At 46.8% G+C, this 22,154-nt stretch overlaps 1 protein-coding gene across 1 annotated transcript in view; it reads right to left on the bottom strand.

Annotated features, from left to right (window-relative positions):
- The window catches only part of LOC145360718 (RNA-binding protein with multiple splicing 2), a 120,297-nt gene that overhangs the window by 40,485 nt on the left and 57,658 nt on the right, over nucleotides 1-22,154 (bottom strand). Inside the window, exons 4-5 of the mRNA XM_080216095.1 lie at nucleotides 6,386-6,448; nucleotides 976-1,126 (exon numbers count right to left, since the gene is read on the bottom strand). Of these exons, the coding sequence (XP_080072221.1) occupies nucleotides 976-1,126; nucleotides 6,386-6,448 (214 nt within the window). The remainder of the gene's footprint in view (nucleotides 1-975; nucleotides 1,127-6,385; nucleotides 6,449-22,154) is intronic.

The following is a 22,154-nucleotide window of genomic DNA, read 5'->3' as shown; positions in this document are numbered from 1 at the left end:
GTAGGAAACCAGTTTAGGATGACTAAGCAGAGATTGCAATTGTGCATCAAATAAAGAGAATTGCTACAGTATAGAAGAGGCCATTCGGTCCATTACATCTGCACCAGCCGAGAGAGCGTCCCAACCAGACCATCCCCATAACACCTATGTCTTATCTCACTAATTCCCCCTAGTCATCTTGGGACACTAAGGGCCTATTTAGCATGGCCAATCCACCCAGCCTGCACATCTTTCAGAGTGTGGGAGGAAACCAGAGCACCTGGAGGAGACCCACGCAGGGAGAACATGCAGACTCCAGTCACCCAAGGTGGGAAATGAACCCGGGTCCCTGATGCTGAGGCGGTAGTGCCAACCATTGTGCCAACGCCCAAGGCAGGAATCGAATCTGGGTCCCTGGTGCTGTGAGGCAGCAGTGCCAACCATTCTGCCACAGTGCCACTCCAAAGGAATACACTTTTGAAAAGGGGAAAAGAGTCTATAATAAATGGCAGAAACGTCCTTACAAGGTTTTAGTAGGTTATTCAACTGCTGAACGTGTTTCACTTTGCCCAGACGGTACACTCTGGTAAAGTGCGCCGTCTTGGAACATGGTTAGGAATGGGGGAGGGTGCCCTGAGAAACTGTTTGAGAGAGAGTGCCAGTCCACCACTGAAGAAGCGCACCTCTCAGCCACATGTGGGGTGGTACTGACTGGCCTTGGAGCAATCCGTGATCCGCATCCCATCCTAACGGCTGGAGGAAGCACGGTGGTGGGAGGCAGCAGTGGGGACCTAAGGGTGGAAAGAAAGAGGAATGCTCCTTAAATTTCCTACTGCGGCACAAGAAAATTGACACAATGCATTACTCAGTAAGCGTCACCCACATTGCCCTCTGCAGTCCTGGGGATGGTGGGGCGGGGGGCACAAGGGCTAACGGATTGCCCGAGAGAGAATGAAACACAGACTGGACGGCGCAAAGATGAAACTGGGTACTTACAGGGGTCCCGTGCGATGAAGTGCGCCCCCAAGGCTGGGTGCATATTTGTGGGGTTGGGTGTCGCCATCAGCTTGCTTTTGGCCATCTTTGTGTTTGCTTTTGCGAACTCCAATCGGAGAGTTTGAGGATTCTCGGGGTCAAACCTGATGCCCTAATAAAAGGAGGGAGAAAGGGTGGAATCTTAATTATTAAACTTCCTCAACAGCATCCAAAAAACATAGGCAGCATTTAGCCTATTGACTACTCAAAAGATAGGAGGATTCACAACTCAAGTTTTGATTTGATTTATTGTCACATGTATTGGGATACAGTAAGTATCTTCTTGTGTGCTATACACAAAGCATAGAATACATAGGGGAGAAAGAGCTAAATGTAGTATTAGTCATTGATTTATTACCGTCACTTGTATTAGTGAAAAGTATAGTTTCTTGTGCACTATACAGGTTGCAGATTTCTTCCAACTGACTTTTTTTTTTAAAGAAGTTTTTAATTTGTCACCTCATCAGCTTGTAATTTGCTTATTTAAGTAAGCATACCATTCATAGAGAAGGAAAGTGCAGAATGTAGCATTACAATCTAGCTAGGAAGTTACAAAATGAGATATTTATCTGTTGGAGACAAACTGACTACAAATCAAACATTCTTCAGTAAAGTTTATCAATCATTGAACGCTACAGTGCAGAAAGAGGCCATTTAGCCCATTGAGTCTGCACCAACCACAATCCCACCCAGGCCCTATCCCCATATCCCTACAAATTTTACCAACTAATCCCTCTAACCTACGCACTCAGGACACTAAGGGGCATTTTTGCATGGCCAATCAACCTAACCCCCACATCTTTGGATTGTGGGAGGAAACCAGAGTACCTGGAGGAAACCCACGCAGACACGAGGAGAATGTGCAAACTCCACACAGACAGTGACCTGAGCCAGGAATCGAACCCAGGTCCCTGGAGCTGCGAAGCAGCAGTGCTACCATGCCACCCCTAATTAGTGTCACAAGTAGGCTTACATTAACACTGCAATGAAGTTACTGTGAAAATTCCCTAATCGCCACGCTCCAGTGCCTGTTCAGGTACAATGAGGGAGAAGTTAGCATGGTCAATGAATCTAACCAGCACGTCTCTTGGACTGTGGGAGGAAACCCATGCAGACACGGGGAGAATGTGCAGACTCTGCTCAGACAGTGACCCAAGCCAGGAAATGAACCCTGATCCCCAGTGCAGAGGGGCAGCAATGCTAACTACTGTACCGTCCTTAACTACAACATTTCCGGCAAATGTTTCAAAAGATACCTAGTTTGCCACATTACACACCGTTTGGCTTCAGAGATTTGTGCAAAACCCTAGCAACTGATGGAGTGCAGTTACCCAGTCTGGCTTACCCGTTACTCCAGATCCACAACAACTCAACTACTGAGATGGCCTAGCAAGACTCACTCAAGACAGTGGCTCACCACCACCACCTTCTCAAGGGCAACAAATGCTGGCCAGGCAGTGATGTTCATGTCTCATGAATGAATAAAAAAATGCACTGAGTTGTCACCTCAATGGGAGCCAAAAAGATTGTTAACAGTTACACCCATTTCCAAAGCTTTGTATGGTGTGTCCCATTACCAATTTGCATTGAAATCAATGGTAGGACAGCCTACCAAAGTACAGACCAAGGAAAGTCGACCTCATTTCAAGAGCAGACTCTAGATTCAGTTGCGGGAGTTGGGGGGGTGGGGGGGGGGGGGGGTAAACAGTAGAATATCTTCAGAAAGATCAGGACCATTTAGAGTTCCTTAAATTTAGTAAAACATCTTCTGCGCAGGAGTATTGGACCAATGGGTCACACCAACCCTGGAGGTTAGGCCAAATGAAATGGGTTTTAAAAAGGACATCTTGAGTGAAGGTTGGAGGAGGGAAAAGGCAGATGACACTAGAACTACAAATGGTGCAGTGGATTGGGAAATGGGAAGGGATCCCCATGGAAAAGGGGATCAGGAAGACCATGGAAGGGTTGAAGAAAACACTACAAATACATGACATTGCTTGCTGAGACACCTTTCCGGATGTTGCTGATTCCATGCAACAAACACATGCTCAGTAGCGCAGTGGTTAGCACTGCGGCCTCAGTGCCAGGGACCTGGGTTTGATTCTCCTCTGTGTGGTGTTTGCGTGTTCTCCCCATGTCTGTGTGGGTTTCCTCTGGGTGCCCCTGTTTCAACCATTCAAGTCTGCGCTGACCACAATCCCAACCCAATCTCCATAAATTTACCCTAACTAGGCCCTGATACTAAGGGGGAATTTAATATGGCCAATCTAACGTACACATCTTTTCAACTGAGGGAGGAAGCATCTTCCTCCTACAGTCCGAAAGACATGGTTAGGTGCATTGGCCATGCTAAATTCTCTGAGTACCTGAACAGTGGGGCAACCAGAGGATTTTCACAGTAACTTCAATGCAGTGTTAATGCCAGCCTACATGTGATGCTAATAAATTAAAGTCCAGAGGGCCTCCAGTGCTACATCACTCCACCGTTTGAAGATTTTCACACCATAAGTCTCCAGTCTTGTAAAAGGTTGCCACAGTGGTGTTAGATATCCTTGAAAACGGAGAACGCTGTCCATTGCAGGCAACTTCAGCAACAGTTAAAGCAATAATCTGCATTGTAATCCATTAGTCACGCTGGCCCTGGCAAGCGACCAGCAGGGCCTGAAGGAAGTCATTCGTCAACTTGCACTGCCAATGTGTCAGCGCTTAGTCACGAGAAAAATTGCAAGCAAGGTCGGAACATGGGGATGTTTAGTTGTTCCACACCTGCTGGGGTCTGTGGAGGCCCCATCAAGCTGAAGTTAATTAAATTGACAGTGACTCTACAAAGCTCCAAGAACGTGGAGCAATAGTGGGTCTCGCTTTACTGCACGCTTTCTACTCAGAGCTATTGAGAACACTTTTATAGGAGTTCCAGGATTGAGGGGGAGACAGGGGGATAAAAAGAGGGGAAAGCAATAGTGGCCACATTCAACCATGTGTACTGGGGAGTCCAGAACCAGGCCGCTCATGGTCCGAGGATTCAGGGTAGACCATTTAGGATGGAGATGAAGAGACTTTCTTCACCCAGTGAGCCTGTGGAATTCATTATCACAGGAAATAGTTGATGCCAAAACATTGAATGTATTCAAGAGGCAGCTGGATATCGCACTTGGTGAATCGGATCAAAGGTTATGGAGAAAGCAGGATTAGGCTATTGAGTTGGATGATCAGCCATGATCATGATGAATGGCTGAGCAGGTTCAAAGGGCCAAATGGCCTCCCCTCCTATCTTAAGATGGAGCATAAGGCCATTTGGCCCTTCGACCCACTTCCTCCCCATAACCTTTGATCCCCAAGTGCTGTATCCAGCCACCTGAATGTTTTGGCATCAACTACTTCCTGTGGGAATGAATTCCACAGGCTCACCAGATGAAGAAATGTCTCCTCACCTCCATCCTAATGGTCTACCCCGAATCCTCAGACTGGGACCCCTGGTTCTGGACTCCCCCCACCAATCAGGAACATCCTCCCTGCATTGACCCTGAACAGTCCCGTTAGAATTTTAAGTCTCTCTGGGATTCCCCCCCTCATTCAAGAGGTCATGACCCAATTTCCTCTTGGAACATGGCCCATACAACACAAATCAATCCCATTCCAGATAGGAATGCCCCAATAGCAGGTTTGGGAGAAAGGGGAATGTTAAAGCAAGCACCCTGTCCACCTGCCACCATCTGGATGGCATTCACAGCTAGAGGCAGGGCTGGCAGACAACTTGCCCAGTGTGCCAATCCTTCCATTGTAGTATGTTCCCAGCAATAGGAGACATCTGTGCCAAGCCTTACCTGCACAGGGGTGGTGGTGGTAGGAAGGGGAATCCATACTGGGCCTCCAGGCCCAGAGGGTCATTCCCCACTTTTCCCTCAAGGCCTCAAACCCCACCCTCCATTTCCCCCTCTCCTGCCCCTTTCCCCCCCTCCGAAAACACAATTACAATCAACTGTAGATCAGAGTGTAGTACTGGCGGTGGCCACCACTCCTAGTGGCACCTCTCGCACATCATGGGCCTGGATTGGTTGGCGACAGGACTTCCTGTCCCTCACAGGATAGAAACCCCACTTAAGACCAACTAATTGGTTACTGAAGACTGTAGAACAGTCATTCTTCCCCTGGGTAGTGTTGTTTCTCTACTACCCCCCACCCCCCCCCCGCCCCCCGCTTTATTGGGAGGGTGACACCCAGGTAGGGGCACAGCACCCTGTATAGTTCAGCCTTGTAGGTGGTCATGCATTTTTAGAGGTAAAATTCCACCTGACCTTGTATATTGAATAATGGAGAGAACCACAAGTGGGTGATGGAGGAGAGGATGATGGGAAATTTCAACTAGCTTTGTAAACTTTCGAAATCAAAACTCTATTAGAATGGGAGATTGCGTCACATCTTTGGTCCATCTGTAATGGACCATGTCCCTACCCCAGCAGTGGGCAACCTGCAGCCTGGGGAGGAGGGGGAGCCACAAAATTCTCCATTTCAAGGATATCTAACACCATTGAGGCAGCCGTTTTGCAAATTGGAGACTTGTTGGTATGAAAATCTTCAAATGGAGTGATACAACACTGGAGGCCTTCTGGACTGCATTTAAGTTCGTCAGTGTCACAAGTCGGCTTACATTAACACTGCAATGAAGTTACTGTGAAAATCCCCTAGTCGCCACACTTCGGCCAGCGCCTGTTCGGGTACACCAAGGGAGGATTTAGCATGGCCAATGCACCTAAATCAGTACATCTTTTGTATTGTGGGAGAAAACCCACGCAGTCACAGGGAGAATATGCAAACTCCACAGTGACCCAAGCTGGGAGTTGAACATGGGTCCCTGGCAGCTGAGGTAGCAGTGTTAACCACTGTGCCACCATGCAGCCCTTCGAGGTTGTGGGGGGGGTGGTGTGGGACAGAAATATAGGGTTGCGATTGCAATCAGATCAGCCATGGACCAGTAGGAGCAGACTTGAGGGAGAAGTTAGCATGGCCAATCTACCCAAATCAGTATGTTTTTCAGACTGTGGGAGGAAACCCACGCAGACATGGGGAGAATGTGCAGACTCCACACAGACAGTGACCCAAGCCAGGAATCAGACCTGGGCCCCTGGCACTGAGAGGCAGCAGTATAACCACTGTGCTGCCCTTTACTCAGGGGAAGGGTTGGGGACAGGCACAGACCAACGATGGGACAAATGAATATTGAAAACTTACTGCATTGCGCAGACACAGTAATCGCTCTCCAGCTGGAGGGAGAGACTCAAACTAGAAAGCAAAAGGCATGCAGCATCTTTCTGCTGGATTACTCAACGGATACATCCACACAAAAGTCTTCATGAGAGAGATTCATACTTACATTTAATGCATTCTTCGCTGCCTCTGCTCCAGCACGATTATCGAAGGTTACAAACCCAACTGGCTGGAAAAGGGAATGGGAAAAAAAATAGGATGGTCAGTAACTAGGTGTTAGATATTTAAATGTCAATGTTTCTTTTAAAAAAAAAGTGTTACATTACACACCTCTTGTGTGAGTAATAGAGTTAACGCCCGAACATTCAGAAATAAAGTCACATATCCACTGGCTACATGTCTTGAGCGATACAATCTGGGCCCCAAAATCAAATTGCCCCCAACAGATTCTCCTTGCTCTCAGAGATCCCAGATCTTTCAAACAGGCATGTTAAAGTCAGAGGCTGGACTTCAAACATGTATTTAATGCTGCTTCAGAAATCAGAATCCCTACAGTGCAGGAGGCAGCCATTTGGCCCATTGAGCCTGCACTGACAGCAACCCCTATTCTGCACCACCCACAACCCCCCCCCACACCCCCCCAACCATAACCCCCTGTATTTACCCTGACAATATCCCCCCCGACACTAGCGGGCAATTTAGCATGGCCAATCCGCTCAACTCGCACATCTTTGGAATGTGGAGGAAACCCACACAGACACGGGGAGAATGTGCAGACTCTGCACCAACAGTGGCCCTGTGGCAGGGAGTAAACCAAACATTCTTCAAATAGCCCAAACAAGATGCTCAAGTTGACTTTTTTTGTTTCAATCCAAAGCCCAATTTAAAGTCCCAGCAAGGGAGACATTCCAGACCCAAACTGATAAATGGAGGCTCACCACTTCCTGTCTTGGGCTTTACCTACACGATGCAAGCTGATTGGAGCAGGTGCAATGCCTGCTCCAAGACTTGATCTCATTTGCATCTTAGCCAAAACGCTGCTTTTAAAAATTGCAGCCAATGAAGCTTCAGTGTAACCTCATGACGTCAACCAAGTGTAAGGTACCAAAACTACACTCGAACTTAGCCAAAAGGCCAAGCAGCAAGTGGACACCAATATTCAGAACAAATCCATATTTGATCCCAAAGGACCAGCCAAGGTAAAAACTCTCTCAAGGCAAGGCTCAGCTGCCTTGTTGCATTAAGCACATTTTGGAGCATCGCACTAATGTGCCCTCCCTCCTGTGACTGACCCCAATTGGAGGACTGGGTGAGATAGCCCACCCACCCCCCCACCCCCCAGGAGTGAAAATTGAGTGGGTGATGTGAAATGAGTGCCCTGCCAAAATTGAGTGAAAACAGCAGGATAATAAGCCTCAATAATTAAACAAAAATCTGTATTTAACTTAAAGCTAATGAATGAAGATACTATCTTCTGTTTATTGTCAGAAGTAGGTTTACATTAACACTGCAATGAAATTATGGTGAAAATCCCCTAGTCAACACACTGGTATATGTTCAGGTACACTTAAAATAGATGCACTATAGAAAGCATCCTTTCCAGATGTATCCCAGCTTGGTATGGCTCCTGCTCTGCCCAAGACTGCAAGGAACCTCAAAAAGGGTCATGAACGTAGCCCCAGTCCATCTCACAAACCAGCCTCCCATCCACTGACTGTCTACACTTGCCACTGCTCAGGAAAGTGGTCAACATAATTAAGGACCCCACAAACTTCAGACACTCTTCCACCAGGAAAGAAGATACAGGAGTCTGCGATCACATACCAAGTGACTCAAAAACTACTTCTTCCCTGCTGCCATCAGACTTTTAGAACATAGAACAGTACAGGCCCCTTGGCCCTCAATGTTGTGCCGAGCTACGTCTGAACCCAAGATTGAGCTATCCCACTCCTTATCATTCTGGTGTGCTCCATGTGCCTATCCAATAACCGCTTGAAAGTTCCTGAAGTGTCCAACTCCACTATCACAGCAGGCAGTCCATTCCACACCCCAACCATTGAGTAAAGAATCTACCTTGGACATCCCTTCTATATCTCCCACCATGAACCTTATAGTTATGCCTTTTAAATGGACCTACCTCCCACTAAGTTGATCTTTCTCGACACCCTAGCTATGACTAATACTACATTCTGCACCTTCTCTATGAAGAGTATCTTGTCTGTATAGTGTGCAAGAAACAATACTTTTCATTACGTTAATACATGTGACAATAATAAATCAATTGAGGGAGTATTTAGCGCGGCCAATGCACTTAACCAGCAGCTCTTTCGGACTGAGAGGGGAAACCAGACCCAATGATGAATGTTGCACGATGCTGCCATGAATGGGGGTCACACAAAGGCTCACTCCTTTCCCACTCAAACGGAGCTGGGATAAGGTGAAGGGAAATGGTAACCAAGCTGTACTCAGGGCAGACTGAAGCTGATCACTCCATTCCCAAAGCAGAGAGAGAGAATAACCGGCCCACACATCGTGGGGGCCCTTGGACTTCTGTGGAGCACGATGCTGCCAGGGTTGCCATGACAACCTCTGAGCGCACCATTCAAAATCCCGGACGGTGACCCACGGTTTCGACAACCCCTGGTGTTGTTTTAAACTACACATCTGAAATATAATTTAAAAAACAATTTGCAGACATTCTCCAATCACTGCGAGATTCAGGGTCAAAATTATTGGAGTGCAGCCTTGTAAAAAACATTAAGTTATCCGACAGCTTGTCCAGGTCAGGAATTTCAATTTTTGATCAAGTTAGTGTTCCAAGACACACTGGATGACCACACCCCGGATCATCTCACCAGCCTATAAAATTCACGGTTTGGAAAAAGTGACAGACCAATGTGAATTCATCTCCTCAATGTGCAGGATGTACCACTGGCAGCAACTCATTCCTCAAGACATTCCAGTAGCTCCACGTCCAGTAGTTGCAAGTTAAAGAAACTCCTTCTCAATGCCCTGAGCGCTGTGGTCACATTTTTGCTCATCGACAGCTCCCCAAACCAAATCTTACTTTCCAGACTCAAGAGTTTCAGTTGAACCCCCTCACTTTACTAGGGTGTCAAGCTCGCAATGGTTGATAGTTTATGACCAATCTGCGCCACTGGGTTGACAGCAGTACAATATTGGAGAGTACAATCCTACAACGGGGGTGCCACAGTGGTTAGCACTGCTGCCTCAGCACCAGGAACTCTGATTCAGATCCCAGCCTGGGTTAAAATTTTAATTTAAGCCTTGCGGTTAAAATAACGCCACAATGAAGTTCCTGCGAAATTCCCCACACTCCAGCACCTGTTCGGGTATCACAGATCAGAAATGCTGCAGTGGAGAAAGACCACTGGGCCCACCACGTCTGTACTGACCACAATCCCACCCAGGCCCTACCCCCCACATATTTACCCGCTAATCTAACCTACACATCAAGACACTAAAGGGGAAATTTAAGCATGGCCAATCTAACCTATGCATCTTTGGACTGTGGGAGGAAACCGGAGCATCCAGAGGAAAGACACAGACAAGAGAACGTGCGGACTCCATATGGACAGTGACCCGAGCCGGGAATCGAACCCAGGTCCCTGGAGCCGTGAATCAGCAGTGCTAACCACCGTGCTAGCCAGGTGTACAGAATTTAGCATGGCCAATGCACCTGACCAACATGTCTTACCTGGCTGATGATCCAGATAAGCGAGGCAGTGATAGAGGTAACAACAGGAAGTTGTACAGACAGGATTTGTTACAGTTAGGGAATTATGGATAAAACTCAATGAGCGGCACAGTGTTTAGCACTGCTGCCCCTCAGCACCAGGGACCCAGGTTCGATTCCCAGCTTGGGTCACTGCCTGTGTGGAGCCTGCACATTCTCCCCATGTCTGTGTGGGCTTTCTCCAGGTGCTCCGGTTTCCTCCCACAGTCCAAAGATGTAGGGGTTAGGTGGATTAGCCGTGCTAAATTGACCCTTATAGTGTCCAAAGATGTGTAGATTAGATGGATTAATGGGTAAATACTTGGTGACAGGGAAGAGGTCTGGATGGGATTGCCCCTTAGTGTCAGGGGTTCACATGGCGTTACGAGGATAGTGCCTGGGTGGAATTGTTAGAAGCACAGACTTGGTGGGGTGAATGACCTCATTCCACACTGTAGGGATTCTATGTTCACACCCTCAGCTATGAAAAGACAAAAATGTTGCTGGATAATGCTCAGGCTGCCAAGAATTAAAATGGGTGGAGGAAAAAAAGCAAAGCTTTTTAAAAAGTTAATCTATAAGTCACAAGGCAGGCTTACATTAACACTGCAATGAAGTTACTGTGAAATTCCTAGTCACCACACCCTGGCATCTGTTCAGGTCAACATTCCTAACCAGCACGTCTTCAGACGTGGGGAGGAAACCAGAGCACCTGGAGGAAACCCATGCAGACATGGGGAGAACATGCAAACTCCACAGACAGTGGCCCAGGGCTGGAATTGAACCCAGGTCCCTGGTGCTGTGAGGCAGCACTGCTAACCACTGTCACCCCCATATTTTGTGGATACGTTCCACTGCAGTATCCTCACACCTGAGGGGAAAATCATACAGATAGAAACTACGCAGCTGCTGCTAGGGTGATTAAAGCCTGGGATGTTTCACAATTATTGTTTTGGTGACCATTGCACAATTGGGAGAATTGATCATACACCAACACACCAAGCTACCTAGGACACCTACTGTCCAACCCACTGGACACAGGTAAATGAGGGGACAGAACCTTATGGGTGGGCCCTGATAAAATCTCCATCTGTGGGTCTGTCTGCCAACACACCTCTGCATTGTTCACCTTTTGCACTAACCTGCTAACGTTTACAATCAAATTGATTCAGTAGTAATGTTGAACAGAGTATAGATGATTGATAAAAAGAATTCAATTGATTTTTGACACTATGAAATTAGCTGTGGTAACTTTTGTCCAAGACTTCGATGCCTGCCCATGGGCAAGGATTTTTTTTCAAGGTTTGGTGATCCAATTCACTCAGCCTCACAGGATCAAGGAGGGAGGATTGTGGCCAAGTAGCCCACAACTGGAACAGCTGGGCCAGATTCACAACTGGACAATTAAACAGCAGCCAGGCCTGATGGGAATTCAGACAGGCCAAGTTGAATCAGAGGTCACAGGCAAGCAGGGGCCAGTCCAGGCCTAAAGGTGCTCAGTTCTTACCAAGGAAAGTGTGTTTGTATATCCCCCAATTTCAGCCAGACACTCTGGAACTGTGAATTCTTGCTGCTACCTTGTATGGAAAAGGGGTTACAGGAGGAAGGATACCCAGGGACCTTGGTGTCTTCCATATATGGAATCAGCAATCCCTTTGGGTGCTGTGGACCCTCACCCAGAAATCAAACTGGCTGGAAGCCAGAGAACCTTCCAGAAGGGTGTGAAAAGGGGGATAAAAGAGACACCGAGAGGTCATTCCAGCAAGACGACGCTGGCAGCAGAGGCACAGCAAAGAGACCAACCTTTGTTACGTGGAAGACTCCAAGTTCAGAATTCAAGTTGCAAGACCAAGATTTGTACTGGGTGAAGTGAGCCCAGCCAGTTCCATTCCATGGGTAGTATGCAGGTCTCAAATTTGGAGTGTAAGAAGTTTATTTTAAGTATAAATTGGGGTCAACTCTGACCAGCTTGCACTGAAATTTTTACCCAGGTCTGCTTAGTCGTGTAACAAAAAGGACAGAAGCTTTTCCCAGGTTGGAAGAGTCAATGACTAGGGGTCGTAGGGTTAAGGTGCAAGGGGCAAGGAGAAGTTAGAAACAAGAGGGTGGTGAGTGCCTGGAACTCGCTGCCAGGGGAAGGTGGAAGCAGATATGATAGTGAGCTTTAAGGGCTGTCTGGACAAATACATGAACAGGATGGAAATAGAGGGGTATGGTCCCTGGAAGGGTAGGGGGTTTTTAGTTAAGTCGGGCAGCATGGGAGACTGAAGGGCCTGTTTCTGTGTTGTAATTTTTTTTGTTGTGTAATTAGATTTTGAGAAAGCTTTGGATAAAGCCCTCGAGAGGTCAGTAAGCAATTAGAGCACATGGGAATTGGGAAAAAAAAACAAGAGGAGAGTCATTTTCAGGTTGGCAGGCTGTTGATTAGACTAGCTTGGGTAAATACATGGGGTTATGGGGATAGGGTCTGGGTGGGATTGTGGTCAGTGTGAACTTGATGGTCCGATTGACCTCCTTCTGCACTGTTGGACTCTATGATCAGTGGGTTACCACAGGAATCAGTGCTCAGGCCCCAGCTAGTCACAATCCACAATGGATTTGGACATGGGAAAAATCAAAGTTCGGAGATGACAGTGAGGGAGAGTTTGAGGATGCAATGGATCTAAGGGGAATTGGGAGGATAGCCAAGTGGGGAAAGTAACTGGCAGATGGAGTATAACGGTGGAGAAACGAGGGGGTAAAAACACATTGATGGGAAGTAGAAATACACTGTCTTAGAGGGGTTGGGAAGTGCAGAATTCAGAGAGGAATTTTGTCCTTGCTCACTAAAAACAACATGCCTGCACAGCAAGTAAGTTAAGATAAATGGCATGTTAGCCTTTATTACAAGAGTGTAGGAGAATGACTTGCTGCAATTATATAAAAGCTTTGGTCAGGCCAGACCTGGAGTGCAGAGTTTTGGTCTCCTTGCACATCAGAGGCCATGCAAATTTTCATGAAAATTAATTAATTCCTGGGATGAAAGGATTGTCCTTTGAAGGAAAGACTGATTAGATCAGGACATATTTCTCTGGGGGGTTGTGATCTCATTTACAATGTATAGAATTCGTACAGGGCTTGGCAGGGTAGATGCAGGAAGAAGTGTTTTTGTTGCCCTAGATTATCTAGGGGGAATGGTTAATATGTCTGCCTCAGTGCCAGGGACCCAAGTTTGATTCCAATTCCCAGCTTGGGTCTGTGCAGAGTCTGCATGTTCTCCCCATGTCTGCATGGGTTCCTTCCCCCAGTCCAAAAGACGTGCTGGTTAGGTGCATTGGCTGTGCTAAATTCTCCCTTAGTGTACCCAAACAGGTGCTGGAGTGTGGCACCTAGGGGATTTTCATACTAACTTCATTGCAGTGTCAATGCAAGAACATAACTAGGAGCAGGAGTAGGCCATCTGGCCCCTCGAGCCTGCTCTGCCATTCAGTAAGATCATGGCTGATCTTTTCATGGACTCAGCTCCACTTACCCACCCACTCACCATAACCCTTAATTCCTTTACTGTTCAAAGGAACATTTTTGCCTTAAAAACATTCAATGAGGGAGCCTAAACTGGGCAGGGAATTCCCATATTCACAACTGTGTGAAGAACAAGTTCCTCCTCAACTCAGTCCTAAACCTGTTTCCCCTTTGAGGCCTTGTCCTCTAGTTCTTGTGGAAAGCCTACACGACACTAACAAACCTATTGTTGGGATTTTACAGCCTCGTTCAACCAGAGACTGGAAAACCCTGCCGAGATCTATGGACATCTCCACTGAATCTGAGCAGGTGAGGGATGGACAGTGGCAGATGGAGCAGGAGAAATCTGGCAGTGTGTCAGAATTAGTCATTTAGTGCTGGGGTGGGAAGGCATTCCCCCCACCCCAGAGGGTACAAAGGTTCAGGAGTATGTTTGGAGAAATATTTCTGTGTGTTAAAAATCAAGGGGCAGGGAAAATGGAAGATCAGAAAATGTTTGCACTGAATAGCAGAGCAGGCTTGAAGGGCTGAATGGCCTCCTCCCATTTCCAATTCTTCAGAGTTAGCTGGCACTTGGAAGTGGCAACTAACATTTGTGTCACGTGAGGAGATGGAATGCCATCCAAATCTCAAGTGGGTACAGATGCTTGTGTGTTTGAGTCACAAATGGAACTCAAGACACTGCAACGAGCAAACATCCGCATTGCTGACCTTCGAGTACAGGCAAGGTCATTGACGACATAATTAAAGATGGCTAGACCAGGGATAGCAGCTCAAAGTATTGCTACAGCAAGGCTTGGCAGCAGGGATCAACTAACCACTGTAGTCATCTTTCTAGGCTGTTTTGAGTAGTGGAGGAATTCCATCCCAAGTTACATTGAATACAATTTTACAAACACTTTAATATTAAGGTAGCGTTCGATCCAATATGGCAAGGACAGTCTCCTCATCTCTGGAGTTCAGTTCTTTAACAGAATTCAGAACCATTCAACCCATCAAGCCTACACCATAAATCCCACTTGGACCCCAGCCCCAAAAAATTTGCCCTAATCCCAGGACACTAAGGGGCAATTTAGCATGGCCAATCAGCATATCTTTCGGATGGTGGGAGAAAGCTGGAGCGCCTGGAGGAAAACTCTTGCAGACAAGGGGAGAACGTTCAAACTCCACACCGACAGTGACCCAAGCCAGGAATCAAACCCATGTCCCTGGAAGTGCAAGGCTGCAGTGCTAATCACTGTGCCACCCCCATCATGTCCAAACATATGCAGGTTAGCTGGATTGGCCATGCTAAATTGCCCCTTAGAGTTGGGGGGACTAGCTAGGGTGAATGCATGGGGATAGGGTGGGATCGTGGGCAGTGCAGACTCGATGGGCCAAATGGCCTCCTGCTGCACTGAAGGGATTCTATGTTTGGACTAAGGCCTAGAGCCAAGCAGCCCTGGCAGACCCCAGTTAGCAGGCTGTTGCCAAGTGCCACTTGATTGACTGCATAATTGACTAAATCTGCCATCATAAAATGATGGAGCACAGACTGGGCAGCTTTCCACTGACAGATACGCACTGTTTCCAGCTGTACTGGAATAGTGCCATACAGCTAGTTATGGTGTACACATCTGATCTACCCCCTCCCCAGTGTGCGCAATCATTTCTGGATACCCAAAATGAGTGAAAACACAGACCATTCAGTCCATCAAGTCTGCTGTCACTGAGATTGTGATAATCCTCAACTCCATTTTGCCACGTTATCCACTTCCTTTACTGTGGGAAAATCCGTCTATCTCAGCCTTGAACATGCTCAATGACCCACCTCCGTTGTAAAGAATTCCATAGATTCATAATTCCTCCTCATCCATAAACCATCCATTGACTGTCTACACTTCCCCCTGCTTCAGCAAAGCAGCCATCAAGGACCCCACGCAGGCCATTCTCTTCCACCTTCTTCCGTCAGGAAGAGTTTAAAAAACTGAGGTCGTGGTACCAACCAACTCAAGAACAGCTTCTTCCCTACAGACTTCTGAATGGACCTACCTCACACTAAGTTGAACTTTCTCTACACCCTGGCTGTGACTGTAATACTACATTCTGCACCTTTCCTATTCCATGAATGGTATGCTGTCTGTATAGCGTGCGAGAAACAATACTTTTCTCTGCATCCCAATATATATGTGACAATAATAAAATCAAATCTTGGGCGACCTCTTATTCTGGAGATTGTGGCCATTCAAAATGGAGATGCCAGCATGGGACTGGGATAAGCACAGTAAGTCGTCTCAACACCAGGTTAAAGTCCAACAGGTTTATTTGGAACTACGAGCTTTTGGAGTGTTGCTCCTTCCTCAGGTGAGTGGAGAGGTAGGTTCGCAAACGCGACATATATAGACAGGTGCAGCAAGATTCCAACTTTATTCCCTGGCGTGTAGAAGAATGGGGGGAGATTTGATAGAGGTGTATAAGATTTTGATGAGTATAGATAGAATGAACGCAAGCAGGCTTTCTCCACTGAGGCTAGGGGAGAAAAAAAGCCAGAGGGCATGGGTTAAGGGTGAAAGGAGAAAAGTTTAAAGGGAATATTAGTGGAGGGGGGGGGGGGGGGGCTTCTTCACGCAGAGTGGTGGGAGTGTGGAATGTGCTGCCAGATAAAGTGGTAAACGTGGGGTCACTTAAGAAAAACTTGGACAGGTTTATGGATGAGAGGGGGGTGAAGGGGTATGGTTCAAGTGCAGGTTGGTGGGAAAAAAATGGTTTGGCACAGACAAGGGCCAAAAGGCCTGTTTCTGAGCTATAATTTTCTACGGTTACCCTCATCTTCCAATTGTCTTTGCCCATGTATGCTGTGTTTGTGAACCTCCCTCTCCATTCACCTGGTGAAGGAGCAGCACTCAAAAGCTCAGTGATTCCAAATCAACCTGCTGGACTTTAAATCTGGTCCAGAGGCTTCCGAGATTATACCCTAGGGAAAACCATCTCAGCATCTATTCTATTTGTGGATGCCTTTCATTCTCTCAACTACACATTTCAGCTGCAAACTTTGAAAGCGTACAGCTAATTCCAGGCAGTGACATGCTCCAAGCACCAATTCCCAATCTCAGTAGTTATTGATAGCCAGTTGGCCATCCATTCCACTACACGTCCCACTTGTAGTCACAAGCTGGTTAGGCACTTCCGAGGGCTGTATTACATTCGTTGCGACATCAAAGGATTAGTTGAGCAACCCCTTTTGGATTCTGTGCAGCCTGTATTTTCCAGCTTCAAATCCTTGCAAACATCCGTCTAGCCAGATGCAGAAAGCTAACTGGCTCAATATTTTCCCCCCCGAGCTGGTGTTCACTCCTTTTGCGTACAGGATCAGCTCTGTCCAGCCCACCAGTCCTCTTGGCACCATTACCCACTCAACTCGAGTACTCCCACCTACACTGATTTACAACCTTGAGGAGCAAACCCCTACAGCTCAGAAGTCTGCCAACGCTCAAAACACATCTGCCAAGCTCTTTTGTCTTCATGAAGTGATCGTCCCACTGGCCAACATTCCTATCATCCCACCTTTTAATATTTCAGCAACCATGATGCTCCCACTATCTAAGATAAAAATGGCACTGAAGTTACACGCAACCCCAAGGCCGAGACAGCTGGTCTAAACCTCATGTTCCTCAACAGGCAGTCAGAAACATTAGCTACAGAATTCCTGAATGGAGGCATTAGCACTTCATATTGCTGCTCCATCAGGAGTTGCAGCGACTGTGGCCAATTGATTTTTCAGAGAAAAATAGGTGCAGAAGTAGGCCATTTGGCCCTTCGAGCCTGCACAGCCATTCAATATGATCATGGACTTTCTATATCTCACTCCTGCTTTCTCTCCATATCAAAGAACACAGCACAGGAAACAGGCCCTTTGGCCCTACAAGCCCACACCGCCACTTCAACACACTGAGTGCCTCATTCCAATCCTCCTCCTACCTACGACTTCCGTCTACATCTCAGACTCCACAATAAAAGGGGTGCAAATTTAGGGAATTAGGTGCACCAGATTAAGGCAGATCCAATTTAGGGACCATTTATTAACACCAATATACCCCTTGATCCCTTTAGCGAGGGTCCAGCTCCCCCTGAACATATCTAACAAACTGGCTCCAACAGCTTTGGGGTAGAGAATTCCACAGGTTCGCAACTCAGTGAAGAATTCTTCCTCATCAGTCCTGAATGGCTTACCCCTTATTCTTAGCTGTGACCCCTAGTTCTGGGCTTCCTCAACATTGGGAACATTCTTCCCACATCTATCCTGTCCCATCAGGATTTTGTAGATTTCTATGAGGCTTCCTCTCTTCCAGGCACGTATTACAACTTAAAGACAAGTCCATTTGGTACAAACACTGAATCGAAGCAAACTTGTTGGATTACATGGTGGACACATGCAGGGTCAACGCGATCAGGACTGGTATCCAAGATCAACTAGCTTTTGCTTATTCATTCATGGGTGTGGGCATCACTGGCTCATCCAGCATTTGTTGCCCAAAATTGCCCCCAAGGTGGTGGTGAGCCACTTTCTTGAGCATCTGCAGTTCATGTAGATGTGGAGTATGAGAAGGAATAGGCCACTTGGCCCCTCTCCACCAATCATGATCATACCTCAACTCCACACTCCCACCTACCCCCAATAAAGTTGCACCCCCTTGTTAAATCATAGAATCCCTACAGTTGATTTGAACTTGTTGCTGGACTATTACAAATGAATGCAGATGAGTGGTGCAGATGTAAATTGGCTATACTTCCCCCACGCCTGTTCATAATGCAGGGCTTTTCACGTGCATTTGTTCATTGACTTGCATGTATCCCTTTTTACTCAAGTCATTGTGGATTGGGCAAAAGTTGCCCTGTTTATAGAATCCCTACAGTGCAGAAGAGGAGATTTGGACCCTATCCCCATAACTTGCGTATTTACCATAGCTAGTCTCCTTGACCATTAGGCCCATTGAGCCTGCACCAACCACATTCCCACCCAGGCCCTATCCCTGTAACCCCATATATTTACTTGGCTAAAACCCTGACACTAAGGGTCAATTTTAGCATGACCAATCAACCTAACCCGTACATCTTTGGACTGTGGGAGGAAACTGGAGCACCCAGGAGGAAACCATTCAATAAGATCGTGGCTGATCTGAAGTGGATCAGTTCCACTTTCCCACTTTCTCCCCATAATCCTTAATTCCCTTGTCTGTCAAAAACCTGTCTACCCGTGACTTAAATATATTTAGCAAGGTAGCCTCCACCACTTCAACGGGCAGAGAATTCCAGAGATTTACCACCCTTTGAGTGAAGAAGTTCCTCCTCAACTCCGTTCTAAACTGCACCCCCCCCCCTTATCTTGAGGCTGTGCCCTCTAGTCCTGCTATCCTTTTTAAGCAGGAAGAATCTCTACCTCTACCCTATCCACCCCTTTCATTATCTTATACGTCTCTATAAGATCCCCCCCTCATCCTTTTAAACTCCAACAAGTACAGACCCAGTCTATTTAGTCTCCTTTCATAGTCCAACCCCCTCATCTCCGATATCAGCCTAGTGAACCTCCTCTGCACTCCCGAGGCCAAAATATCCTTGCGCGAGTGTGGCGACCAAAACTGCACACAGTACTCCAGCTGTGGAACCTGTCTATCCCTGTTTTAAACACACAATAACCTGGCCTCCACAGCCTTCTGAGACAATGAATTCCACAGATTCACCACCCTCTGGCTGAAGAAATTCCTCATTGATTCTAAAGAGTCACCCCTTTACTGAGGTTCTACCCTTGTAACCTCGTTCAGTTTACTTATTAGTCACAAGTAATCTTACATTGATACTGCAATGAAGTTGCTGTGAAAATCCTCTAGTTGCCACACACCAGCACCTGTTTGGATACACTGAGGGAGAAGTTAGCACGGACAATGCACCCTAACCAGCACATCTCGACTCTAGGGAAGGAAGCTGGGGCACCCAGAGGAGCCCACGCAGACATGAGGAGAACATGCAGACACCACACAGTGATCCAAGCTGGTACTCAAACCCAGGTCCCTAGTGCTGTGAGGCAGCAGTGCTAACCACTGCACCACCCATAGAAGGAAATTATATTTAAAAGAGACAGACAATAGCAATGCAAAAACTTTGCATCATCAGTAGACTTTTTTTCCCCCCCACGTTTTCCCTCATGGGCTCCAACTCATGTATCCGTGAGGGAAAACATGGGAAAAAAAGTCTATTGATGATGCAAAGTTTTTGTATTGCGATTTGACACTTAGCTTTCCAAATTGGATAAAATGCTTGCTGTTTTGGTTTGTACATTTAGTTGCTGTGCAACCATTTGGGTCACACCTTAACTTCCAGACCCAAAAAAAGAAAAGTGGGATGTCAAAAATTGAGGAGTTTTGTTAGTTTTTTTTAAATAACGGCACAATGTTCTTGGCTGCACACCTATCCGTGTTAGTGTTTTCTGGTCCCTGAACGGGAGGGGCCATTGAGATTACAAGTAGATTGTTACATTACAATGCTTCCTGCTTAACCTATGAGTCAGTCAGTCAGTTGACTGTGCCAGTCTGTACCTCGGTAAAATAGTTCGCTCACTTTTTGAGTGCTGCTTAGAATTGTCCATAAAAAAGGCAGCTGGGGGCTTTTGCATCAAAGTGGAATCCTACCCACGTTGTTAGAAAGTTGCTAACTGACTCATTTCTGACCTCCCGCGGGACACAGCATAAAAACGAGACAGTCTGGTTTGCTCGAAGGGACTGGTTCTTTCAACTACGAGCTTTGTGATTTCGAATACCATTCACTGCAAACCTCACTCCAGTTTCAATTGATCTTTTTGCAAAGAGAGAAACCTCAAAATACCAAGAAAGCTTCGCAAAGCAGTGTCACTCCAAACTCTTAATAGATTGCGTCTTTGCAAAAAGAACAGAACATTACAGCACAGTACAGACCCTTCAGCCCCCAATGGTGCACCGACCTGTGGAACACATCTAAAGCCCATCTAACCTACACTATTCCAATATCATCCATGTGTTTATCCAATGACCATTTAAATGGTCTTAGGAGGAAGCTAAAGAAGCCAAAAAGAGAACATGCTGGAAAATCTCAGATCTGACAGCATCCATAAGGAGAGAGAAGAGTTGATGTTGGGAGTCCAAATGACCCTGTGTCAAAGCCAGGAAGTGCTGCTCTTCTCTCCGACAGGATTTCCACCCGTCTTTTATCCCCCCCCCCCATCCACCTCTCTATGACCCATCTTTCATTCCCTCCCCCTACAGGAGAAATATCTCCCATTTTCTATGCTTTTTAGTTATGACTGTCATCTGCTCTCGAAACCTCAGCTCTTTTTTCTTTACAGATGCTGCCAGACCTGCTGAGATTTTCCAGCATTTTCTCTTTCGGGTTCAGGTTCCAGCATCCGCAGTAATTCGGTTTTACCCTTCTTAAAGCAATATCAAAGAACAACACAGCATGGGAAACAGGCCCTTCGGCCCAACGAGCCCACACTGCCATTTTAACATTGAGAGTTCCCTCTTCCACCCACGACTCATCTATGCTTATGGCATTCCACATTGGAAACCAGATTGAGGGGAGACTAATTTAGGGCCAATTTGTTACACCAATCAGCCTAAGAGCACATATTTGGGGTGTGGGAGGAAACCAGAGCACAGGGAGAATGCGCAAACTCCCACAGACACTGGCCCAAATCCATGCATCTGCGCAAACAGTGATAGTCACTGAGCTGTCGTGTTGCCTGTCAGCTGGTCCAGTTTAAGCGTACACCAAGCGTGAAGCACTAGGCTACTCTTGAAACACACAAGAGCAGCCCGCGCACGACCCACCGCATGTATGCCCCTCGTTGGGCCCACCAACACTACATATTCTGTAACAGAAACAGATCAGATCAAAAAACCAAAATTGTGGGTACAGACAGATCCTAGAAATCTTGCAGCAAAATCAGAGCTCTGAAATTGTAACCAAGGCTTTGAGACATCTTCAAATCCAGCCAGAATTAAAATGCTGCCCAAAACATACACCATTGCTTGGAGATTAGTAGCTACAATAGCAGAGAGTGACTTTTCGTTAAGATCAGACGCAAGATCTCACCACTCTGCGTGCAACTTCTGCCCAGCAAATGATCATGTTTCTAGTCTGTGAAAGGTAAATCTAGTCAGAATCTTGCACCAATTCTGGTAAGCAAGCTCGACTGGCCCAGGAGGGTGACGTGAAATGCATTTAGCTGTAAAATGCTATTGTGCCAGTTGGCCAGTACTGAGAAGGGCTCGGTGCTGCCAAGTACCAGGGGGCGAGGGGTGGGCACTAAGTGAAGGGATGCTGTGGTCTGGTGCTTTTAATGGGCTCCCGCGAGTCAGAGAGAGCTCTTTTCTCAGGGGGCTGCAGACCCCCACCAGAGATAAAAACACAAACAAATTAGGCCTCAGTAGCACATTCATATACAGCATTTCACAGTAACTTCATTGCAGCGTTGTGACTAAAAACAAACAGCACAGAAACAGGCCCTTCGGCCCAACCCATCTAGAGTCAGAATCCTAGAACCCTACAGTACAGAAAGAAGCCCTTTGGCCCATCGAGTCTGCACCGACCACAATCCCACCCAGTCCCTACCCCCATAGCCCTACATATTTTACCCTCTAATCTACGCATCCCAGGACACTAAGGGGCAATTTTAGCATGGCCAACGTAA

This window comes from Carcharhinus amblyrhynchos, chromosome 32 (assembly GCF_965287045.1).
Source record: "Carcharhinus amblyrhynchos chromosome 32, sCarAmb.v2.hapA, whole genome shotgun sequence".
Classification (NCBI taxonomy): Eukaryota; Metazoa; Chordata; class Chondrichthyes; order Carcharhiniformes; family Carcharhinidae; genus Carcharhinus; species Carcharhinus amblyrhynchos.
The sequence above is the reverse complement of the archived record's forward strand: the minus strand, read 5'-3'. Positions and strand labels throughout refer to the sequence as shown.